A 24,410-nucleotide genomic window follows, 5' to 3' on the forward strand; every position below is an offset into this window, starting at 1 on the left:
AATTGAAGAGAAAACTATTAATCAGCCTACTAATGACAGTAATTTTACCTTTCAAGTTATCATCAACATTAGTGACAGGTCTACTGATAGTAAGCTTCTTAGTGGCACAATCTCCCCGGCCATTGCTAATGAATTCTCTACCGTTACTCAACCTGTAACTGAGAAGGCTTCACCCACCATCACTGGTGAAATCAGCACTGTTACTGAAACTGTTAGTGACACTAACACCCCCATCATCACTGGTGAAATCACAACGACTACTCAACCTGTTAGTGACACAACTTCCACGACAATCGCTAGGGAAATCAGCACTGTTTTGGAACCTCTCAGTGACACTACCTTTACGACAATCGCAAGTGAAATCAGCACTGTTTTTGAACCTCTCAGTGACACTACCTTCACCACCGTCCCTAGTGAAAGAAACATTTTTACTCAACCTCTTAATGTCACTGACTGTACAATAATTATCACCATCAATTTCATTGACACAGGGATTTTGACTGTGACTATCACCTCCACTATCACCAGTGATTCCCCTGATACTCAAGCTGTTAGTGGTATTACGTGTGACATCAAAATTGTAATCATTAGTACCAACAACAGGGTTACTCAATCTGGTAATGTCACTACCTCCACCACTCTCACTCCTGACAACACCACTGTTACTCAACCTGTAACCGGTACTAACTGCACCGCCATTATAAGCGTTATCAATAATGACACCAAAGTTACTACACCTTTTAGTTTTAATACCTCCACCACTTTGACTAGTGAAGAGAAAACTATTAATCAGCCTACTAATGACAGTAATTTTACCTTTCAAGTTATCATCAACATTAGCGACAGGTCTACTGATAGTAAGCTTCTTAGTGGCACAATCTCCCCGACCATTGCTAATGAATTCTCTACCGTTACTCAACCTGTAACTGAGAAGGCTTCACCCACCATCACTGGTGAAATCAGCACTGTTACTGAAACTGTTAGTGACACTAACACCCCCATCATCACTGGTGAAATCACAACGACTACTCAACCTGTTAGTGACACAACTTCCACGACAATCGCTAGGGAAATCAGCACTGTTTTGGAACCTCTCAGTGACACTACCTTTACGACAATCGCAAGTGAAATCAGCACTCTTTCTGAACCTCTCAGTGACACTACCTTCACCACCGTCCCTAGTGAAAGAAACATTTTTACTCAACCCCTTAATGTCACTGACTGTACAATAATTATCACCATCAATTTCATTGACACAGGGATTTTGACTGTGACTATCACCACCACTATCACCAGTGATTCCCCTGATACTCAAGCTGTTAGTGGTATTACGTGTGACATCAAAATTGTAATCATTAGTACCAACAACAGCGTTACTCAATCTGGTAATGTCACTACCTCCACCACTCTCACTTCTGACAACACCACTGTTACTCAACCTGTAACCGGTACTAACTGCACCGCCATTATCAGCGTTATCAATAATGGCACCAAAGTTACTACACCTTTTAGTTTTAATACCTCCACCACTTTGACTAGTGAAGAGAAAACTATTAATCAGCCTACTAATGACAGTAATTTTACCTTTCAAGTTATCATCAACATTAGCGACAGGTCTACTGATAGTAAGCTTCTTAGTGGCACAATCTCCCCGACCATTGCTAATGAATTCTCTACCGTTACTCAACCTGTAACTGAGAAGGCTTCACCCACCATCACTGGTGAAATCAGCACTGTTACTGAAACTGTTAGTGACACTAACACCCCCATCATCACTGGTGAAATCACAACGACTACTCAACCTGTTAGTGACACAACTTCCACGACAATCGCTAGGGAAATCAGCACTGTTTTGGAACCTCTCAGTGACACTACCTTTATGACAATCGCAAGTGAAATCAGCACTGTTTTTGAACCTTTAAGTGACACTACCTTTACCACCATCCCTAGTGAAAGAAACATTTTTACTCCACCTCTTAATGTCACTGCCTGTACAATAATTATCACCATCAATTTCATTGACACAGGGATTGTGACTGTGACTATCACCACCACTATCACCAGTGATTCCCCTGATACTCAAGCTGTTAGTGGTATTACGTGTGACATCAAAATTGTAATCATTAGTACCAACAACAGGGTTACTCAATCTGGTAATGTCACTACCTCCACCACTCTCACTCCTGACAACACCACTGTTACTCAACCTGTAACCGGTACTAACTGCACCGCCATTATAAGCGTTATCAATAATGACACCAAAGTTACTACACCTTTTAGTTTTAATACCTCCACCACTTTGACTAGTGAAGAGAAAACTATTAATCAGCCTACTAATGACAGTAATTTTACCTTTCAAGTTATCATCAACATTAGCGACAGGTCTACTGATAGTAAGCTTCTTAGTGGCACAATCTCCCCGACCATTGCTAATGAATTCTCTACCGTTACTCAACCTGTAACTGAGAAGGCTTCACCCACCATCACTGGTGAAATCAGCACTGTTACTGAAACTGTTAGTGACACTAACACCCCCATCATCACTGGTGAAATCACAACGACTACTCAACCTGTTAGTGACACAACTTCCACGACAATCGCTAGGGAAATCAGCACTGTTTTGGAACCTCTCAGTGACACTACCTTTACGACAATCGCAAGTGAAATCAGCACTGTTTTTGAACCTCTCAGTGACACTACCTTCACCACCGTCCCTAGTGAAAGAAACATTTTTACTCAACCTCTTAATGTCACTGACTGTACAATAATTATCACCATCAATTTCATTGACACAGGGATTTTGACTGTGACTATCACCACCACTATCACCAGTGATTCCCCTGATACTCAAGCTGTTAGTGGTATTACGTGTGACATCAAAATTGTAATCATTAGTACCAACAACAGGGTTACTCAATCTGGTAATGTCACTACCTCCACCACTCTCACTCCTGACAACACCACTGTTACTCAACCTGTAACCGGTACTAACTGCACCGCCATTATAAGCGTTATCAATAATGACACCAAAGTTACTACACCTTTTAGTTTTAATACCTCCACCACTTTGACTAGTGAAGAGAAAACTATTAATCAGCCTACTAATGACAGTAATTTTACCTTTCAAGTTATCATCAACATTAGCGACAGGTCTACTGATAGTAAGCTTCTTAGTGGCACAATCTCCCCGACCATTGCTAATGAATTCTCTACCGTTACTCAACCTGTAACTGAGAAGGCTTCACCCACCATCACTGGTGAAATCAGCACTGTTACTGAAACTGTTAGTGACACTAACACCCCCATCATCACTGGTGAAATCACAACGACTACTCAACCTGTTAGTGACACAACTTCCACGACAATCGCTAGGGAAATCAGCACTGTTTTGGAACCTCTCAGTGACACTACCTTTACGACAATCGCAAGTGAAATCAGCACTCTTTCTGAACCTCTCAGTGACACTACCTTCACCACCGTCCCTAGTGAAAGAAACATTTTTACTCAACCCCTTAATGTCACTGACTGTACAATAATTATCACCATCAATTTCATTGACACAGGGATTTTGACTGTGACTATCACCACCACTATCACCAGTGATTCCCCTGATACTCAAGCTGTTAGTGGTATTACGTGTGACATCAAAATTGTAATCATTAGTACCAACAACAGCGTTACTCAATCTGGTAATGTCACTACCTCCACCACTCTCACTTCTGACAACACCACTGTTACTCAACCTGTAACCGGTACTAACTGCACCGCCATTATCAGCGTTATCAATAATGGCACCAAAGTTACTACACCTTTTAGTTTTAATACCTCCACCACTTTGACTAGTGAAGAGAAAACTATTAATCAGCCTACTAATGACAGTAATTTTACCTTTCAAGTTATCATCAACATTAGCGACAGGTCTACTGATAGTAAGCTTCTTAGTGGCACAATCTCCCCGACCATTGCTAATGAATTCTCTACCGTTACTCAACCTGTAACTGAGAAGGCTTCACCCACCATCACTGGTGAAATCAGCACTGTTACTGAAACTGTTAGTGACACTAACACCCCCATCATCACTGGTGAAATCACAACGACTACTCAACCTGTTAGTGACACAACTTCCACGACAATCGCTAGGGAAATCAGCACTGTTTTGGAACCTCTCAGTGACACTACCTTTATGACAATCGCAAGTGAAATCAGCACTGTTTTTGAACCTTTAAGTGACACTACCTTTACCACCATCCCTAGTGAAAGAAACATTTTTACTCCACCTCTTAATGTCACTGCCTGTACAATAATTATCACCATCAATTTCATTGACACAGGGATTGTGACTGTGACTATCACCACCACTATCACAAGTGACTACCCTGTTACTCAAGCTGTTAGTGGTATTACGTGTGACATCAAAATTATAATCATTAGTACCAACAACAGAATTACTCACTCTGGTAATGTCACTACCTCCACCACACTCACTCCTGACAGCACCACTGTTACTCAACCTGTAACCGGTACTAACTGCACCGCCATTATAAGCGTTATCAATAATGACACCAAAGTTACTACACCTTTTAGTTTTAATACCTCCACCACTTTGACTAGTGATGAGAAAACTATTAATCAGCCTATTAATGACAGTAATTTTACCTTTCAAGTTATCATCAACATTAGTGACAGGTCTACTGATAGTAAGCTTCTTAGTGGCACAATCTCCCCGACCATTGCTAATGAATTCTCTACCGTTACTCAACCTGTAACTGAGAAGGCTTCACCCACCATCACTGGTGAAATCAGCACTGTTACTGAAACTGTTAGTGACACTAACACCCCCATCATCACTGGTGAAATCACAACGACTACTCAACCTGTTAGTGACACAACTTCCACGACAATCGCTAGGGAAATCAGCACTGTTTTGGAACCTCTCAGTGACACTACCTTTACGACAATCGCAAGTGAAATCAGCACTGTTTTTGAACCTCTCAGTGACACTACCTTCACCACCGTCCCTAGTGAAAGAAACATTTTTACTCAACCTCTTAATGTCACTGACTGTACAATAATTATCACCATCAATTTCATTGACACAGGGATTTTGACTGTGACTATCACCACCACTATCACCAGTGACTCCCCTGATACTCAAGCTGTTAGTGGTATTACGTGTGACATCAAAATTGTAATCATTAGTACCAACAACAGGGTTACTCAATCTGGTAATGTCACTACCTCCACCACTCTCACTCCTGACAACACCACTGTTACTCAACCTGTAACCGGTACTAACTGCACCGCCATTATAAGCGTTATCAATAATGACACCAAAGTTACTACACCTTTTAGTTTTAATACCTCCACCACTTTGACAATTGAAGAGAAAACTATTAATCAGCCTACTAATGACAGTAATTTTACCTTTCAAGTTATCATCAACATTAGTGACAGGTCTACTGATAGTAAGCTTCTTAGTGGCACAATCTCCCCGGCCATTGCTAATGAATTCTCTACCGTTACTCAACCTGTAACTGAGAAGGCTTCACCCACCATCACTGGTGAAATCAGCACTGTTACTGAAACTGTTAGTGATACTAACACCCCCATCATCACTGGTGAAATCACAAAGACTACTCAACCTGTTAGTGACACAACTTCCACGACAATCGCTAGGGAAATCAGCACTGTTTTGGAACCTCTCAGTGACACTACCTTTATGACAATCGCAAGTGAAATCAGCACTGTTTTTGAACCTTTAAGTGACACTACCTTCACCACCATCCCTAGTGAAAGAAACATTTTTACTCCACCTCTTAATGTCACTGCCTGTACAATAATTATCACCATCAATTTCATTGACACAGGGATTTTGACTGTGACTATCACCACCACTATCACCAGTGACTCCCCTGATACTCAAGCTGTTAGTGGTATTACGTGTGACATCAAAATTGTAATCATTAGTACCAACAACAGGGTTACTCAATCTGGTAATGTCACTACCTCCACCACTCTCACTCCTGACAGCACCACTGTTACTCAACCTGTAACCGGTACTAACTGCACCGCCATTATAAGCGTTATCAATAATGACACCAAAGTTACTACACCTTTTAGTTTTAATACCTCCACCACTTTGACTAGTGAAGAGAAAACTATTAATCAGCCTATTAATGACAGTAATTTTACCTTTCAAGTTATCATCAACATTAGTGACAGGTCTACTGATAGTAAGCTTCTTAGTGGCACAATCTCCCCGACCATTGCTAATGAATTCTCTACCGTTACTCAACCTGTAACTGAGAAGGCTTCACCCACCATCACTGGTGAGATCAGCACTGTTACTGAAACTGTTAATGACACTAACTTCCCCATCATCACTGGTGAAATCACAACGATTCCTCAACCTGTTAGTGACACGACTTCCACAACAATCGCTAGGGAAATCAGCACTGTTTTTGAACCTCTCAGTGACACTACCTTCACCACCATCCCTAGTGAAAGAAACATTTTTACTCAACCTCTTAATGTCACTGCGTGTACAATAATTATCACCATCAATTTCATTGACACAGGGATTGTGTCTGTGACTATCACCACCACTATCACAAGTGACTACTCTGTTACTCAAGCTGTTAGTGGTATTACGTGTGACATCAAAATTATAATCATTAGTACCAACAACAGAATTACTCACTCTGGTAATGTCACTACCTCCACCACACTCACTCCTGACAGCACCACTGTTACTCAACCTGTAACCGGTACTAACTGCACCGCCATTATAAGCGTTATCAATAATGACACCAAAGTTACTACACCTTTTAGTTTTAATACTTCCACCACTTTGACAATTGAAGAGAAAACTATTAATCAGCCTACTAATGACAGTAATTTTACCTTTCAAGTTATCATCAACATTAGTGACAGGTCTACTGATAGTAAGCTTCTTAGTGGCACAATCTCCCCGGCCATTGCTAATAAATTCTCTACCGTTACTCAACCTGTAACTGAGAAGGCTTCACCCACCATCACTGGTGAAATCAGCACTGTTACTGAAACTGTTAGTGACACTAACACCCCCATCATCACTGGTGAAATCACAACGACTACTCAACCTGTTAGTGACACAACTTCCACGACAATCGCTAGGGAAATCAGCACTGTTTTGGAACCTCTCAGTGACACTACCTTTACGACAATCGCAAGTGAAATCAGCACTGTTTTTGAACCTCTCAGTGACACTACTTTCACCACCGTCCCTAGTGAAAGAAACATTTTTACTCCACCTCTTAATGTCACTGCCTGTACAATAATTATCACCATCAATTTCATTGACACAGGGATTGTGACTGTGACTATCACCACCACTATCACAAGTGACTACCCTGTTACTCAAGCTGTTAGTGGTATTACGTGTGACATCAAAATTATAATCATTAGTACCAACAACAGAATTACTCACTCTGGTAATGTCACTACCTCCACCACACTCACTCCTGACAGCACCACTGTTACTCAACCTGTAACCGGTACTAACTGCACCGCCATTATAAGCGTTATCAATAATGACACCAAAGTTACTACACCTTTTAGTTTTAATACCTCCACCACTTTGACTAGTGATGAGAAAACTATTAATCAGCCTATTAATGACAGTAATTTTACCTTTCAAGTTATCATCAACATTAGTGACAGGTCTACTGATAGTAAGCTTCTTAGTGGCACAATCTCCCCGACCATTGCTAATGAATTCTCTACCGTTACTCAACCTGTAACTGAGAAGGCTTCACCCACCATCACTGGTGAAATCAGCACTGTTACTGAAACTGTTAGTGACACTAACACCCCCATCATCACTGGTGAAATCACAACGACTACTCAACCTGTTAGTGACACAACTTCCACGACAATCGCTAGGGAAATCAGCACTGTTTTGGAACCTCTCAGTGACACTACCTTTACGACAATCGCAAGTGAAATCAGCACTGTTTTTGAACCTCTCAGTGACACTACCTTCACCACCGTCCCTAGTGAAAGAAACATTTTTACTCAACCTCTTAATGTCACTGACTGTACAATAATTATCACCATCAATTTCATTGACACAGGGATTTTGACTGTGACTATCACCACCACTATCACCAGTGACTCCCCTGATACTCAAGCTGTTAGTGGTATTACGTGTGACATCAAAATTGTAATCATTAGTACCAACAACAGGGTTACTCAATCTGGTAATGTCACTACCTCCACCACTCTCACTCCTGACAACACCACTGTTACTCAACCTGTAACCGGTACTAACTGCACCGCCATTATAAGCGTTATCAATAATGACACCAAAGTTACTACACCTTTTAGTTTTAATACCTCCACCACTTTGACAATTGAAGAGAAAACTATTAATCAGCCTACTAATGACAGTAATTTTACCTTTCAAGTTATCATCAACATTAGTGACAGGTCTACTGATAGTAAGCTTCTTAGTGGCACAATCTCCCCGGCCATTGCTAATGAATTCTCTACCGTTACTCAACCTGTAACTGAGAAGGCTTCACCCACCATCACTGGTGAAATCAGCACTGTTACTGAAACTGTTAGTGATACTAACACCCCCATCATCACTGGTGAAATCACAAAGACTACTCAACCTGTTAGTGACACAACTTCCACGACAATCGCTAGGGAAATCAGCACTGTTTTGGAACCTCTCAGTGACACTACCTTTATGACAATCGCAAGTGAAATCAGCACTGTTTTTGAACCTTTAAGTGACACTACCTTCACCACCATCCCTAGTGAAAGAAACATTTTTACTCCACCTCTTAATGTCACTGCCTGTACAATAATTATCACCATCAATTTCATTGACACAGGGATTTTGACTGTGACTATCACCACCACTATCACCAGTGACTCCCCTGATACTCAAGCTGTTAGTGGTATTACGTGTGACATCAAAATTGTAATCATTAGTACCAACAACAGGGTTACTCAATCTGGTAATGTCACTACCTCCACCACTCTCACTCCTGACAGCACCACTGTTACTCAACCTGTAACCGGTACTAACTGCACCGCCATTATAAGCGTTATCAATAATGACACCAAAGTTACTACACCTTTTAGTTTTAATACCTCCACCACTTTGACTAGTGAAGAGAAAACTATTAATCAGCCTATTAATGACAGTAATTTTACCTTTCAAGTTATCATCAACATTAGTGACAGGTCTACTGATAGTAAGCTTCTTAGTGGCACAATCTCCCCGACCATTGCTAATGAATTCTCTACCGTTACTCAACCTGTAACTGAGAAGGCTTCACCCACCATCACTGGTGAAATCAGCACTGTTACTGAAACTGTTAGTGACACTAACACCCCCATCATCACAGGTGAAATCACAACGACTACTCAACCTGTTAGTGACACAACTTCCACGACAATCGCTAGGGAAATCAGCACTGTTTTGGAACCTCTCAGTGACACTACCTTTACGACAATCGCAAGTGAAATCAGCACTGTTTTTGAACCTCTCAGTGACACTACCTTCACCACCGTCCCTAGTGAAAGAAACATTTTTACTCAACCTCTTAATGTCACTGACTGTACAATAATTATCACCATCAATTTCATTGACACAGGGATTTTGACTGTGACTATCACCACCACTATCACCAGTGACTCCCCTGATACTCAAGCTGTTAGTGGTATTACGTGTGACATCAAAATTGTAATCATTAGTACCAACAACAGGGTTACTCAATCTGGTAATGTCACTACCTCCACCACTCTCACTCCTGACAACACCACTGTTACTCAACCTGTAACCGGTACTAACTGCACCGCCATTATAAGCGTTATCAATAATGACACCAAAGTTACTACACCTTTTAGTTTTAATACCTCCACCACTTTGACAATTGAAGAGAAAACTATTAATCAGCCTACTAATGACAGTAATTTTACCTTTCAATTTATCATCAACATTAGTGACAGGTCTACTGATAGTAAGCTTCTTAGTAGCACAATCTCCCCGGCCATTGCTAATGAATTCTCTACCGTTACTCAACCTGTAACTGAGAAGGCTTCACCCACCATCACTGTTGAAATCAGCACTGTTACTGAAACTGTTAGTGATACTAACACCCCCATCATCACTGGTGAAATCACAAAGACTACTCAACCTGTTAGTGACACAACTTCCACAACAATCGCTAGGGAAATCAGCACTGTTTTGGAACCTCTCAGTGACACTACCTTTATGACAATCGCAAGTGAAATCAGCACTGTTTTTGAACCTTTAAGTGACACTACCTTCACCACCATCCCTAGTGAAAGAAACATTTTTACTCCACCTCTTAATGTCACTGCCTGTACAATAATTATCACCATCAATTTCATTGACACAGGGATTTTGACTGTGACTATCACCACCACTATCACCAGTGACTCCCCTGATACTCAAGCTGTTAGTGGTATTACGTGTGACATCAAAATTGTAATCATTAGTACCAACAACAGGGTTACTCAATCTGGTAATGTCACTACCTCCACCACTCTCACTCCTGACAACACCACTGTTACTCAACCTGTAACCGGTACTAACTGCACCGCCATTATAAGCGTTATCAATAATGACACCAAAGTTACTACACCTTTTAGTTTTAATACCTCCACCACTTTGACAATTGAAGAGAAAACTATTAATCAGCCTACTAATGACAGTAATTTTACCTTTCAAGTTATCATCAACATTAGTGACAGGTCTACTGATAGTAAGCTTCTTAGTGGCACAATCTCCCCGGCCATTGCTAATGAATTCTCTACCGTTACTCAACCTGTAACTGAGAAGGCTTCACCCACCATCACTGTTGAAATCAGCACTGTTACTGAAACTGTTAGTGATACTAACACCCCCATCATCACTGGTGAAATCACAAAGACTACTCAACCTGTTAGTGACACAACTTCCACAACAATCGCTAGGGAAATCAGCACTGTTTTGGAACCTCTCAGTGACACTACCTTTATGACAATCGCAAGTGAAATCAGCACTGTTTTTGAACCTTTAAGTGACACTACCTTCACCACCATCCCTAGTGAAAGAAACATTTTTACTCCACCTCTTAATGTCACTGCCTGTACAATAATTATCACCATCAATTTCATTGACACAGGGATTTTGACTGTGACTATCACCACCACTATCACCAGTGACTCCCCTGATACTCAAGCTGTTAGTGGTATTACGTGTGACATCAAAATTGTAATCATTAGTACCAACAACAGGGTTACTCAATCTGGTAATGTCACTACCTCCACCACTCTCACTCCTGACAGCACCACTGTTACTCAACCTGTAACCGGTACTAACTGCACCGCCATTATAAGCGTTATCAATAATGACACCAAAGTTACTACACCTTTTAGTTTTAATACCTCCACCACTTTGACTAGTGAAGAGAAAACTATTAATCAGCCTATTAATGACAGTAATTTTACCTTTCAAGTTATCATCAACATTAGTGACAGGTCTACTGATAGTAAGCTTCTTAGTGGCACAATCTCCCCGACCATTGCTAATGAATTCTCTACCGTTACTCAACCTGTAACTGAGAAGGCTTCACCCACCATCACTGGTGAGATCAGCACTGTTACTGAAACTGTTAGTGACACTAACTTCCCCATCATCACTGGTGAAATCACAACGATTCCTCAACCTGTTAGTGACACGACTTCCACAACAATCGCTAGGGAAATCAGCACTGTTTTTGAACCTCTCAGTGACACTACCTTCACCACCATCCCTAGTGAAAGAAACATTTTTACTCAACCTCTTAATGTCACTGCGTGTACAATAATTATCACCATCAATTTCATAGACACAGGGATTGTGTCTGTGACTATCACCACCACTATCACAAGTGACTACTCTGTTACTCAAGCTGTTAGTGGTATTACGTGTGACATCAAAATTATAATCATTAGTACCAACAACAGAATTACTCAATCTGGTAATGTCACTACCTCCACCACTCTCACTCCTGACAGCACCACCGTTACTAAACCTGTTACCGGTACTAACTGCACCGCCATTATAAGCATTATCAATAATGACACCAAAGTTACTACACCTTTTAGTTTTAATACCTCCACCACTTTGACTAGTGATGAGAAAACTATTAATCAGCCTATTAATGACAGTAATTTTACCTTTCAAGTTATCATCAACATTAGTGACAGGTCTACTGATAGTAAGCTTCTTAGTGGCACAATCTCCCCGACCATTGCTAATGAATTCTCTACCGTTACTCAACCTGTAACTGAGAAGGCTTCACCCACCATCACTGGTGAGATCAGCACTGTTACTGAAACTGTTAGTGACACTACCTCCCCCATCATCACTGGTGAAATCACAACGACTACTCAACCTGTTAGTGACACGACTTCCACGACAATCGCTAGGGAAATCAGCACTGTTTTGGAACCTCTCAGTGACACTACCTTTACGACAATCGCAAGTGAAATCAGCACTGTTTTTGAACCTCTCAGTGACACTACCTTCACCACCATCCCTAGTGAAAGAAACATTTTTACTCAACCTCTTAATGTCACTGCCTGTACAATAATTATCACCATCAATTTCATTGACACAGGGATTGTGACTGTGACTATCACCACCACTATCACAAGTGACTACCCTGTTACTCAAGCTGTTAGTGGTAATACGTGTGACATCAAAATTATAATCATTAGTACCAACAACAGAATTACTCAATCTGGTAATGTCACTACCTCCACCACTCTCACTCCTGACAGCACCACTGTTACTAAACCTGTAACCGGTACTAACTGCACCGCCATTATAAGCATTATCAATAATGACACCAAAGTTACTACACCTTTTAGTTTTAATACCTCCACCACTTTGACTAGTGATGAGAAAACTATTAATCAGCCTATTAATGACAGTAATTTTACCTTTCAAGTTATCATCAACATTAGTGACAGGTCTACTGATAGTAAGCTTCTTAGTGGCACAATCTCCCCGACCATTGCTAATGAATTTTCTACCGTTACTCAACCTGTAACTGAGAAGGCTTCACCCACCATCACTGGTGAAATCACAACGACTACTCAACCTGTTAGTGACATGACTTCCACGACAATCGCTAGGGAAATCAGCACTGTTTTTGAACCTCTCAGTGACACTACCTTTAAGACAATCGCAAGTGAAATCAGCACTGTTTTTGAACCTCTCAGTGACACTACCTTCACCACCATCCCTAGTGAAAGAAACATTTTTACTCAATCTCTTAATGTCACTGCCTGTACAATAATTATCACCATCAATTTCATTGACACAGGGATTGTGACTGTGACTATCACCACCACTATCACAAGTGACTTCCCTGTTACTCAAGCTGTTAGTGGTATTACGTGTGACATCAAAATTATAATCATTAGTACCAACAACAGAATTACTCAATCTGGTAATGTCACTACCTCTACCACTCTCACTCCTGACAGCACCACTGTTACTAAACCTGTAACCGGTACTAACTGCACCGCCATTATAAGCATTATCAATAATGACACCAAAGTTACTACACCTTTTAGTTTTAATACCTCCACCACTTTGACTAGTGATGAGAAAACTATTAATCAGCCTATTAATGACAGTAATTTTACCTTTCAAGTTATCATCAACATTAGTGACAGGTCTACTGATAGTAAGCTTCTTAGTGGCACAATCTCCCCGACCATTGCTAATGAATTTTCTACCGTTACTCAACCTGTAACTGAGAAGGCTTCACCCACCATCACTGGTGAAATCAGCACTGTTACTGAAACTGTTAGTGACACTAACACCCCCATCATCACTGGTGAAATCACAACGACTACTCAACCTGTTAGTGACACAACTTCCACGACAATCGCTAGGGAAATCAGCACTGTTTTGGAACCTCTCAGTGACACTACCTTTACGACAATCGCAAGTGAAATCAGCACTGTTTTTGAACCTCTCAGTGACACTACCTTCACCACCGTCCCTAGTGAAAGAAACATTTTTACTCAACCTCTTAATGTCACTGACTGTACAATAATTATCACCATCAATTTCATTGGCACAGGGATTGTGACTGTGACTATCACCACCATTATCACAAGTGACTTCCCTGTTACTCAAGCTGTTAGTGGTATTACGTGTGACATCAAAATTATAATCATTAGTACCAACAACATAATTACTCAATCTGGTAATGTCACTACCTCCACCACTCTCACTCCTGACAGCAGCACTGTTACTCAACCTGTAACCGGTACTAACTGCACCGCCATTATAAGCGTTATCAATAATGACACCAAAGTTACTACACCTTTTAGTTTTAATACCTCCACCACTTTGACTAGTGAAGAGAAAACTATTAATCAGCCTATTAATGACAGTAATTTTACCTTTCAAGTTATCATCAACATTAGTGACAGGTCTACTGATAGTAAGCTTCTTAGTGGCACAATCTCCCCGACCATTGCTAATGAATTCTCTACCGTTACTCAACCTGTAACTGAGAAGGCTTCACCCACCATCACTGGTGAGAACAGCACTGTTACTGAAACTGTTAGTGACACTAACACCCCCATCATCACTGGTGAAATCACAACGACTACTCAACCTGTTAGTGACACAACTTCCACGACAATCGCTAGGGAAATCAGCACTGTTTTGGAACCTCTCAGTGACACTACCTTTACGACAATCGCAAGTGAAATCAGCACTGTTTTTGAACCTCTCAGTGACACTACTTTCACCACCGTCCCTAGTGAAAGAAACATTTTTACTCAACCTCTTAATGTCACTGACTGTACAATAATTATCACCATCAATTTCATTGACACAGGGATTGTGACTGTGACTATCACCACCACTATCACAAGTGACTACCCTGTTACTCAAGCTGTTAGTGGTAATACGTGTGACATCAAAATTATAATCATTAGTACCAACAACAGAATTATTCAATCTGGTAATGTCACTACCTCCACCACTCTCACTCCTGACAACACCACTGTTACTCAACCTGTAACCGGTACTAACTGCACCGCCATTATAAGCATTATCAATAATGACACCAAAGTTACTACACCTTTTAGTTTTAATACCTCCACCACTTTGACTAGTGATGAGAAAACTATTAATCAGCCTATTAATGACAGTAATTTTACCTTTCAAGTTATCATCAACATTAGTGACAGGTCTACTGATAGTAAGCTTCTTAGTGGCACAATCTCCCCGACCATTGCTAATGAATTCTCTACCGTTACTCAACCTGTAACTGAGAAGGCTTCACCCACCATCACTGGTGAAATCAGCACTGTTACTGAAACTGTTAGTGACACTAACACCCCCATCATCACTGGTGAAATCACAACGACTACTCAACCTGTTAGTGACACAACTTCCACGACAATCGCTAGGGAAATCAGCACTGTTTTGGAACCTCTCAGTGACACTACCTTTACGACAATCGCAAGTGAAATCAGCACTGTTTTTGAACCTCTCAGTGACACTACTTTCACCACCATCCCTAGTGAAAGAAACATTTTTACTCAACCTCTTAATGTCACTGACTGTACAATAATTATCACCATCAATTTCACTGACACAGGGATTGTGACTGTGACTATCACCACCACTATCACAAGTGACTTCCCTGTTACTCAAGCTGTTAGTGGTATTACGTGTGACATCAAAATTATAATCATTAGTACCAACAACAGAATTACTCAATCTGGTAATGTCACTACCTCTACCACTCTCACTCCTGACAGCACCACTGTTACTAAACCTGTAACCGGTACTAACTGCACCGCCATTATAAGCATTATCAATAATGACACCAAAGTTACTACACCTTTTAGTTTTAATACCTCCACCACTTTGACTAGTGATGAGAAAACTATTAATCAGCCTATTAATGACAGTAATTTTACCTTTCAAGTTATCATCAACATTAGTGACAGGTCTACTGATAGTAAGCTTCTTAGTGGCACAATCTCCCCGACCATTGCTAATGAATTCTCTACCGTTACTCAACCTGTAACTGAGAAGGCTTCACCCACCATCACTGGTGAAATCAGCACTGTTACTGAAACTGTTAGTGACACTAACACCCCCATCATCACTGGTGAAATCACAACGACTACTCAACCTGTTAGTGACACAACTTCCACGACAATCGCTAGGGAAATCAGCACTGTTTTGGAACCTCTCAGTGACACTACCTTTACGACAATCGCAAGTGAAATCAGCACTGTTTTTGAACCTCTCAGTGACACTACTTTCACCACCATCCCTAGTGAAAGAAACATTTTTACTCAACCTCTTAATGTCACTGACTGTACAATAATTATCACCATCAATTTCACTGACACAGGGATTGTGACTGTGACTATCACCACCACTATCACAAGTGACTTCCCTGTTACTCAAGCTGTTAGTGGTATTACGTGTGACATCAAAATTATAATCATTAGTACCAACAACAGAATTACTCAATCTGGTAATGTCACTACCTCTACCACTCTCACTCCTGACAGCACCACTGTTACTAAACCTGTAACCGGTACTAACTGCACCGCCATTATAAGCATTATCAATAATGACACCAAAGTTACTACACCTTTTAGTTTTAATACCTCCACCACTTTGACTAGTGATGAGAAAACTATTAATCAGCCTATTAATGACAGTAATTTTACCTTTCAAGTTATCATCAACATTAGTGACAGGTCTACTGATAGTAAGCTTCTTAGTGGCACAATCTCCCCGACCATTGCTAATGAATTTTCTACCGTTACTCAACCTGTAACTGAGAAGGCTTCACCCACCATCACTGGTGAAATCAGCACTGTTACTGAAACTGTTAGTGACACTAACACCCCCATCATCACTGGTGAAATCACAACGACTACTCAACCTGTTAGTGACACAACTTCCACGACAATCGCTAGGGAAATCAGCACTGTTTTGGAACCTCTCAGTGACACTACCTTTACGACAATCGCAAGTGAAATCAGCACTGTTTTTGAACCTCTCAGTGACACTACCTTCACCACCGTCCCTAGTGAAAGAAACATTTTTACTCAACCTCTTAATGTCACTGACTGTACAATAATTATCACCATCAATTTCATTGGCACAGGGATTGTGACTGTGACTATCACCACCATTATCACAAGTGACTTCCCTGTTACTCAAGCTGTTAGTGGTATTACGTGTGACATCAAAATTATAATCATTAGTACCAACAACATAATTACTCAATCTGGTAATGTCACTACCTCCACCACTCTCACTCCTGACAGCAGCACTGTTACTCAACCTGTAACCGGTACTAACTGCACCGCCATTATAAGCGTTATCAATAATGACACCAAAGTTACTACACCTTTTAGTTTTAATACCTCCACCACTTTGACTAGTGAAGAGAAAACTATTAATCAGCCTATTAATGACAGTAATTTTACCTTTCAAGTTATCATCAACATTAGTGACAGGTCTACTGATAGTAAGCTTCTTAGTGGCACAATCTCCCCGACCATTGCTAATGAATTCTCTACCGTTACTCAACCTGTAACTGAGAAGGCTTCACCCACCATCACTGGTGAAATCAGCACTGTTACTGAAACTGTTAGTGACACTAACACCCCCATCATCACTGGTGAAATCACAACGACTACTCAACCTGTTAGTGACACAACTTCCACGACAATCGCTAGGGAAATCAGCACTGTTTTGGAACCTCTCAGTGACACTACCTTTACGACAATCGCAAGTGAAATCAGCACTGTTTTTGAACCTCTCAGTGACACTACTTTCACCACCGTCCCTAGTGAAAGAAACATTTTTACTCAACCTCTTAATGTCACTGACTGTACAATAATTATCACCATCAATTTCATTGACACAGGGATTGTGACTGTGACTATCACCACCACTATCACAAGTGACTACCCTGTTACTCAAGCTGTTAGTGGTAATACGTGTGACATCAAAATTATAATCATTAGTACCAACAACAGAATTACTCAATCTGGTAATGTCACTACCTCCACCACTCTCACTCCTGACAACACCACTGTTACTCAACCTGTAACCGGTACTAACTGCACCGCCATTATAAGCATTATCAATAATGACACCAAAGTTACTACACCTTTTAGTTTTAATACCTCCACCACTTTGACTAGTGATGAGAAAACTATTAATCAGCCTATTAATGACAGTAATTTTACCTTTCAAGTTATCATCAACATTAGTGACAGGTCTACTGATAGTAAGCTTCTTAGTGGCACAATCTCCCCGACCATTGCTAATGAATTCTCTACCGTTACTCAACCTGTAACTTTGAAGGCTTCACCCACCATCACTGGTGAAATCAGCACTGTTACTGAAACTGTTAGTGACACTAACACCCCCATCATCACTGGTGAAATCACAACGACTACTCAACCTGTTAGTGACACAACTTCCACGACAATCGCTAGGGAAATCAGCACTGTTTTGGAACCTCTCAGTGACACTACCTTTACGACAATCGCAAGTGAAATCAGCACTGTTTTTGAACCTCTCAGTGACACTACTTTCACCACCATCCCTAGTGAAAGAAACATTTTTACTCAACCTCTTAATGTCACTGACTGTACAATAATTATCACCATCAATTTCACTGACACAGGGATTGTGACTGTGACTATCACCACCACTATCACAAGTGACTTCCCTGTTACTCAAGCTGTTAGTGGTATTACGTGTGACATCAAAATTATAATCATTAGTACCAACAACAGAATTACTCAATCTGGTAATGTCACTACCTCTACCACTCTCACTCCTGACAGCACCACTGTTACTAAACCTGTAACCGGTACTAACTGCACCGCCATTATAAGCATTATCAATAATGACACCAAAGTTACTACACCTTTTAGTTTTAATACCTCCACCACTTTGACTAGTGATGAGAAAACTATTAATCAGCCGATTAATGACAGTAATTTTACCTTTCAAGTTATCATCAACATTAGTGACAGGTCTACTGATAGTAAGCTTCTTAGTGGCACAATCTCCCCGACCATTGCTAATGAATTTTCTACCGTTACTCAACCTGTAACTGAGAAGGCTTCACCCACCATCACTGGTGAAATCAGCACTGTTACTGAAACTGTTAGTGACACTAACACCCCCATCATCACTGGTGAAATCACAACGACTACTCAACCTGTTAGTGACACAACTTCCACGACAATCGCTAGGGAAATCAGCACTGTTTTGGAACCTCTCAGTGACACTACCTTTACGACAATCGCAAGTGAAATCAGCACTGTTTTTGAACCTCTCAGTGACACTACCTTCACCACCGTCCCTAGTGAAAGAAACATTTTTACTCAACCTCTTAATGTCACTGACTGTACAATAATTATCACCATCAATTTCATTGGCACAGGGATTGTGACTGTGACTATCACCACCATTATCACAAGTGACTTCCCTGTTACTCAAGCTGTTAGTGGTATTACGTGTGACATCAAAATTATAATCATTAGTACCAACAACATAATTACTCAATCTGGTAATGTCACTACCTCCACCACTCTCACTCCTGACAGCAGCACTGTTACTCAACCTGTAACCGGTACTAACTGCACCGCCATTATAAGCGTTATCAATAATGACACCAAAGTTACTACACCTTTTAGTTTTAATACCTCCACCACTTTGACTAGTGAAGAGAAAACTATTAATCAGCCTATTAATGACAGTAATTTTACCTTTCAAGTTATCATCAACATTAGTGACAGGTCTACTGATAGTAAGCTTCTTAGTGGCACAATCTCCCCGACCATTGCTAATGAATTCTCTACCGTTACTCAACCTGTAACTGAGAAGGCTTCACCCACCATCACTGGTGAAATCAGCACTGTTACTGAAACTGTTAGTGACACTAACACCCCCATCATCACTGGTGAAATCACAACGACTACTCAACCTGTTAGTGACACAACTTCCACGACAATCGCTAGGGAAATCAGCACTGTTTTGGAACCTCTCAGTGACACTACCTTTACGACAATCGCAAGTGAAATCAGAACTGTTTTTGAACCTCTCAGTGACACTACTTTCACCACCGTCCCTAGTGAAAGAAACATTTTTACTCAACCTCTTAATGTCACTGACTGTACAATAATTATCACCATCAATTTCATTGACACAGGGATTGTGACTGTGACTATCACCACCACTATCACAAGTGACTACCCTGTTACTCAAGCTGTTAGTGGTAATACGTGTGACATCAAAATTATAATCATTAGTACCAACAACAGAATTACTCAATCTGGTAATGTCACTACCTCCACCACTCTCACTCCTGACAACACCACTGTTACTCAACCTGTAACCGGTACTAACTGCACCGCCATTATAAGCATTATCAATAATGACACCAAAGTTACTACACCTTTTAGTTTTAATACCTCCACCACTTTGACTAGTGATGAGAAAACTATTAATCAGCCTATTAATGACAGTAATTTTACCTTTCAAGTTATCATCAACATTAGTGACAGGTCTACTGATAGTAAGCTTCTTAGTGGCACAATCTCCCCGACCATTGCTAATGAATTCTCTACCGTTACTCAACCTGTAACTTTGAAGGCTTCACCCACCATCACTGGTGAAATCAGCACTGTTACTGAAACTGTTAGTGACACTAACACCCCCATCATCACTGGTGAAATCACAACGACTACTCAACCTGTTAGTGACACAACTTCCACGACAATCGCTAGGGAAATCAGCACTGTTTTGGAACCTCTCAGTGACACTACCTTTACGACAATCGCAAGTGAAATCAGCACTGTTTTTGAACCTCTCAGTGACACTACTTTCACCACCATCCCTAGTGAAAGAAACATTTTTACTCAACCTCTTAATGTCACTGACTGTACAATAATTATCACCATCAATTTCACTGACACAGGGATTGTGACTGTGACTATCACCACCACTATCACAAGTGACTTCCCTGTTACTCAAGCTGTTAGTGGTATTACGTGTGACATCAAAATTATAATCATTAGTACCAACAACAGAATTACTCAATCTGGTAATGTCACTACCTCTACCACTCTCACTCCTGACAGCACCACTGTTACTAAACCTGTAACCGGTACTAACTGCACCGCCATTATAAGCATTATCAATAATGACACCAAAGTTACTACACCTTTTAGTTTTAATACCTCCACCACTTTGACTAGTGATGAGAAAACTATTAATCAGCCTATTAATGACAGTAATTTTACCTTTCAAGTTATCATCAACATTAGTGACAGGTCTACTGATAGTAAGCTTCTTAGTGGCACAATCTCCCCGACCATTGCTAATGAATTTTCTACCGTTACTCAACCTGTAACTGAGAAGGCTTCACCCACCATCACTGGTGAAATCACAACGACTACTCAACCTGTTAGTGACATGACTTCCACGACAATCGCTAGGGAAATCAGCACTGTTTTTGAACCTCTCAGTGACACTACATTTACGAAAATCGCAAGTGAAATCAGCACTGTTTTTGAACCTCTCAGTGACACTACCTTCACCACCATCCCTAGTGAAAGAAACATTTTTACTCAACCTCTTAATGTCACTGCCTGTACAATAATTATCACCATCAATTTCATTGACACAGGGATTTTGACTGTGACTATCACCACCACTATCACCAGTGACTCCCCTGATACTCAAGCTGTTAGTGGTATTACGTGTGAGATCAAAATTGTAATCATTAGTACCAACAACAGGGTTACTCAATCTGGTAATGTCACTACCTCCACCACTCTCACTCCTGACAACACCACTGTTACTCAACCTGTAACCGGTACTAACTGCACCGCCATTATAAGCATTATCAATAATGACACCAAAGTTACTACACCTTTTAGTTTTAATACCTCCACCACTTTGACTAGTGAAGAGAAAACTATTAATCAGCCTACTAATGACAGTAATTTTACCTTTCAAGTTATCATCAACATTAGTGACAGGTCTACTGATAGTAAGCTTCTTAGTGGCACAATCTCCCCGACCATTGCTAATGAATTCTCTACCGTTACTCAACCTGTAACTGAGAAGGCTTCACCCACCATCACTGGTGAGAACAGCACTGTTACTGAAACTGTTAGTGACACTAACTCCCCCATCATCACTGGTGAAATCACAACGACTACTCAACCTGTTAGTGACACAACTTCCACGACAATCGCTAGGGAAATCAGCACTGTTTTGGAACCTCTCAGTGACACTACCTTTACGACAATCGCAAGTGAAATCAGCACTGTTTTTGAACCTCTCAGTGACACTACCTTCACCACCATCCCTAGTGAAAGAAACATTTTTACTCCACCTCTTAATATCACTGCCTGTACAATATTTATCACCATCAATTTCATTGACACAGGGATTGTGACTGTGACTATCACCACCACTATCACAAGTGACTACCCTGTTACTCAAGCTGTTAGTGGAATTACGTGTGACATCAAAATTATAATCATTAGTACCAACAACAGAATTACTCAATCTGGTAATGTCACTACCTCCACCACTCTCACTCCTGACAGCACCACTGTTACTCAACCTGTAACCGGTACTAACTGCACCGCCATTATAAGCATTATCAATAATGACACCAAAGTTACTACACCTTTTAGTTTTAATACCTCCACCACTTTGACTAGTGATGAGAAAACTATTAATCAGCCTATTAATGACAGTAATTTTACCTTTCAAGTTATCATCAACATTAGTGACAGGTCTACTGATAGTAAGCTTCTTAGTGGCACAATCTCCCCGACCATTGCTAATGAAATCTCTACCGTTACTCAACCTGTAACTTTGAAGACTTCACCCACCATCACTGGTGAATTAACCATGGTTACTGAGCCTTTTAGTTACACGACTTCACCCAGCTTAACTAGTGAAATCACCATTACTGAACTTTTTAGTTACACTACTACACCCACCTTCGCCAGTGAAATCTCCGCTATTACTCAATCTGTTAGTGACACTACTTTCCTCAACAGTGCTAGTGAAATCATGACCATTACTCAAAAGTCTAGTGAAACAGCATTCACAACCATCACTGTTGAAGCCACCACTTTTACTGAACTTGATAGTAACAGGAGCTCCACCAAATCCACTAGTGAAATCAGAACTGTTACTCAACCTGTTAGTGACAAAAGTTCCACAACTATCCCCATCATGAACATTACTCATCCTATTAGTGAAACAACATCTACAAAAATTGCTGGTTATATCACAGCTGTTACTCAACCTGTTAGTGACATTACTTTCCCCAACAATGCTAGTGAAATTAGGACAGTTACTCAACCTTTTAGTGAATCAACAACCACATCAATTGCTCATGAAATCACAGCCATTACTATAAATGTCACTACCTCTGTTCCTATTAGTGACACTACTTCAACTGCCTATACAACCACTCTTACAAATGTCAATAACACTGGTCCCATGACTGCCATTGCCCATTTGACTGCTCCTACAATAATTTCTTCTTCTACATCTGCCATGGCCAATACCACAACACCTATGACCAGTAACACTGCTCCCATCCTCACTGACTCCACTGCTCCTAGCATCACAGATAACACTGCTCCTTCCATGGCCATTACTTCAAATACTGCCAGTGGCTCCACTACAGCACAGAGCACTTGCAAAGGGGTAATTAGGTAAGTTATGTACAAACCCTTTTTCCAGAATAATTGGGACATTTTGTAAATGGCAGTATAAACAATCTGTGACTTGTTAATTCTCTTAAACTTTTATGTTTATTAAAAATACCTTAAATATTTATGGTTGCATATTGCATGCATCTGTTTTTTTCCCATTTATTTCTATAGATTTTTATTCTTCAAGTTGTAATTCAGTCCACTATAGAAATAAAATATACAAACAATGGTTGGACTTTGATGTGATGGATTCCATTGTACCAAATGTCTGACCTCTTGCACTTATCCCATTTTTTCCCTCATTCAATATCCCTCCATTCATTTGAATGGGCTGAAATGCCTGATGTCATAATCCAGTCTGCTCTTCTGCCAGGACAGCCATTTTCCCATCAAATCCTTATTATTTCAGCTACAATCTTAATGTATGTAGTAGAAAAATCCACCCTTAAAAGCCTGTCAATTTTAAACATTCATTCATTCATTCATTCATTTTCTGTAACCGCTTATCCAATTCAGGGTCACAGTGGGTCCAGTGCCTACCTGGAATCATTGGGCGCAAGGCGGGAATACACCCTGGAGGGGGC

The 24,410-nt window shown here is 40.5% G+C and overlaps 1 protein-coding gene across 1 annotated transcript in view; it reads left to right on the forward strand.

Moving 5' to 3' along the window:
* The window catches only part of LOC136677072 (mucin-3B-like), a 66,331-nt gene that overhangs the window by 17,609 nt on the left and 24,312 nt on the right, over positions 1-24,410 (forward strand). The window contains exon 2 of the mRNA XM_066654466.1: positions 9-23,826. Within this exon, the coding sequence (XP_066510563.1) occupies positions 9-23,826 (23,818 nt within the window). The remainder of the gene's footprint in view (positions 1-8; positions 23,827-24,410) is intronic.

Source organism: Hoplias malabaricus, chromosome 2 (genome assembly GCF_029633855.1).
Source record: "Hoplias malabaricus isolate fHopMal1 chromosome 2, fHopMal1.hap1, whole genome shotgun sequence".
Taxonomy (NCBI): Eukaryota; Metazoa; Chordata; class Actinopteri; order Characiformes; family Erythrinidae; genus Hoplias; species Hoplias malabaricus.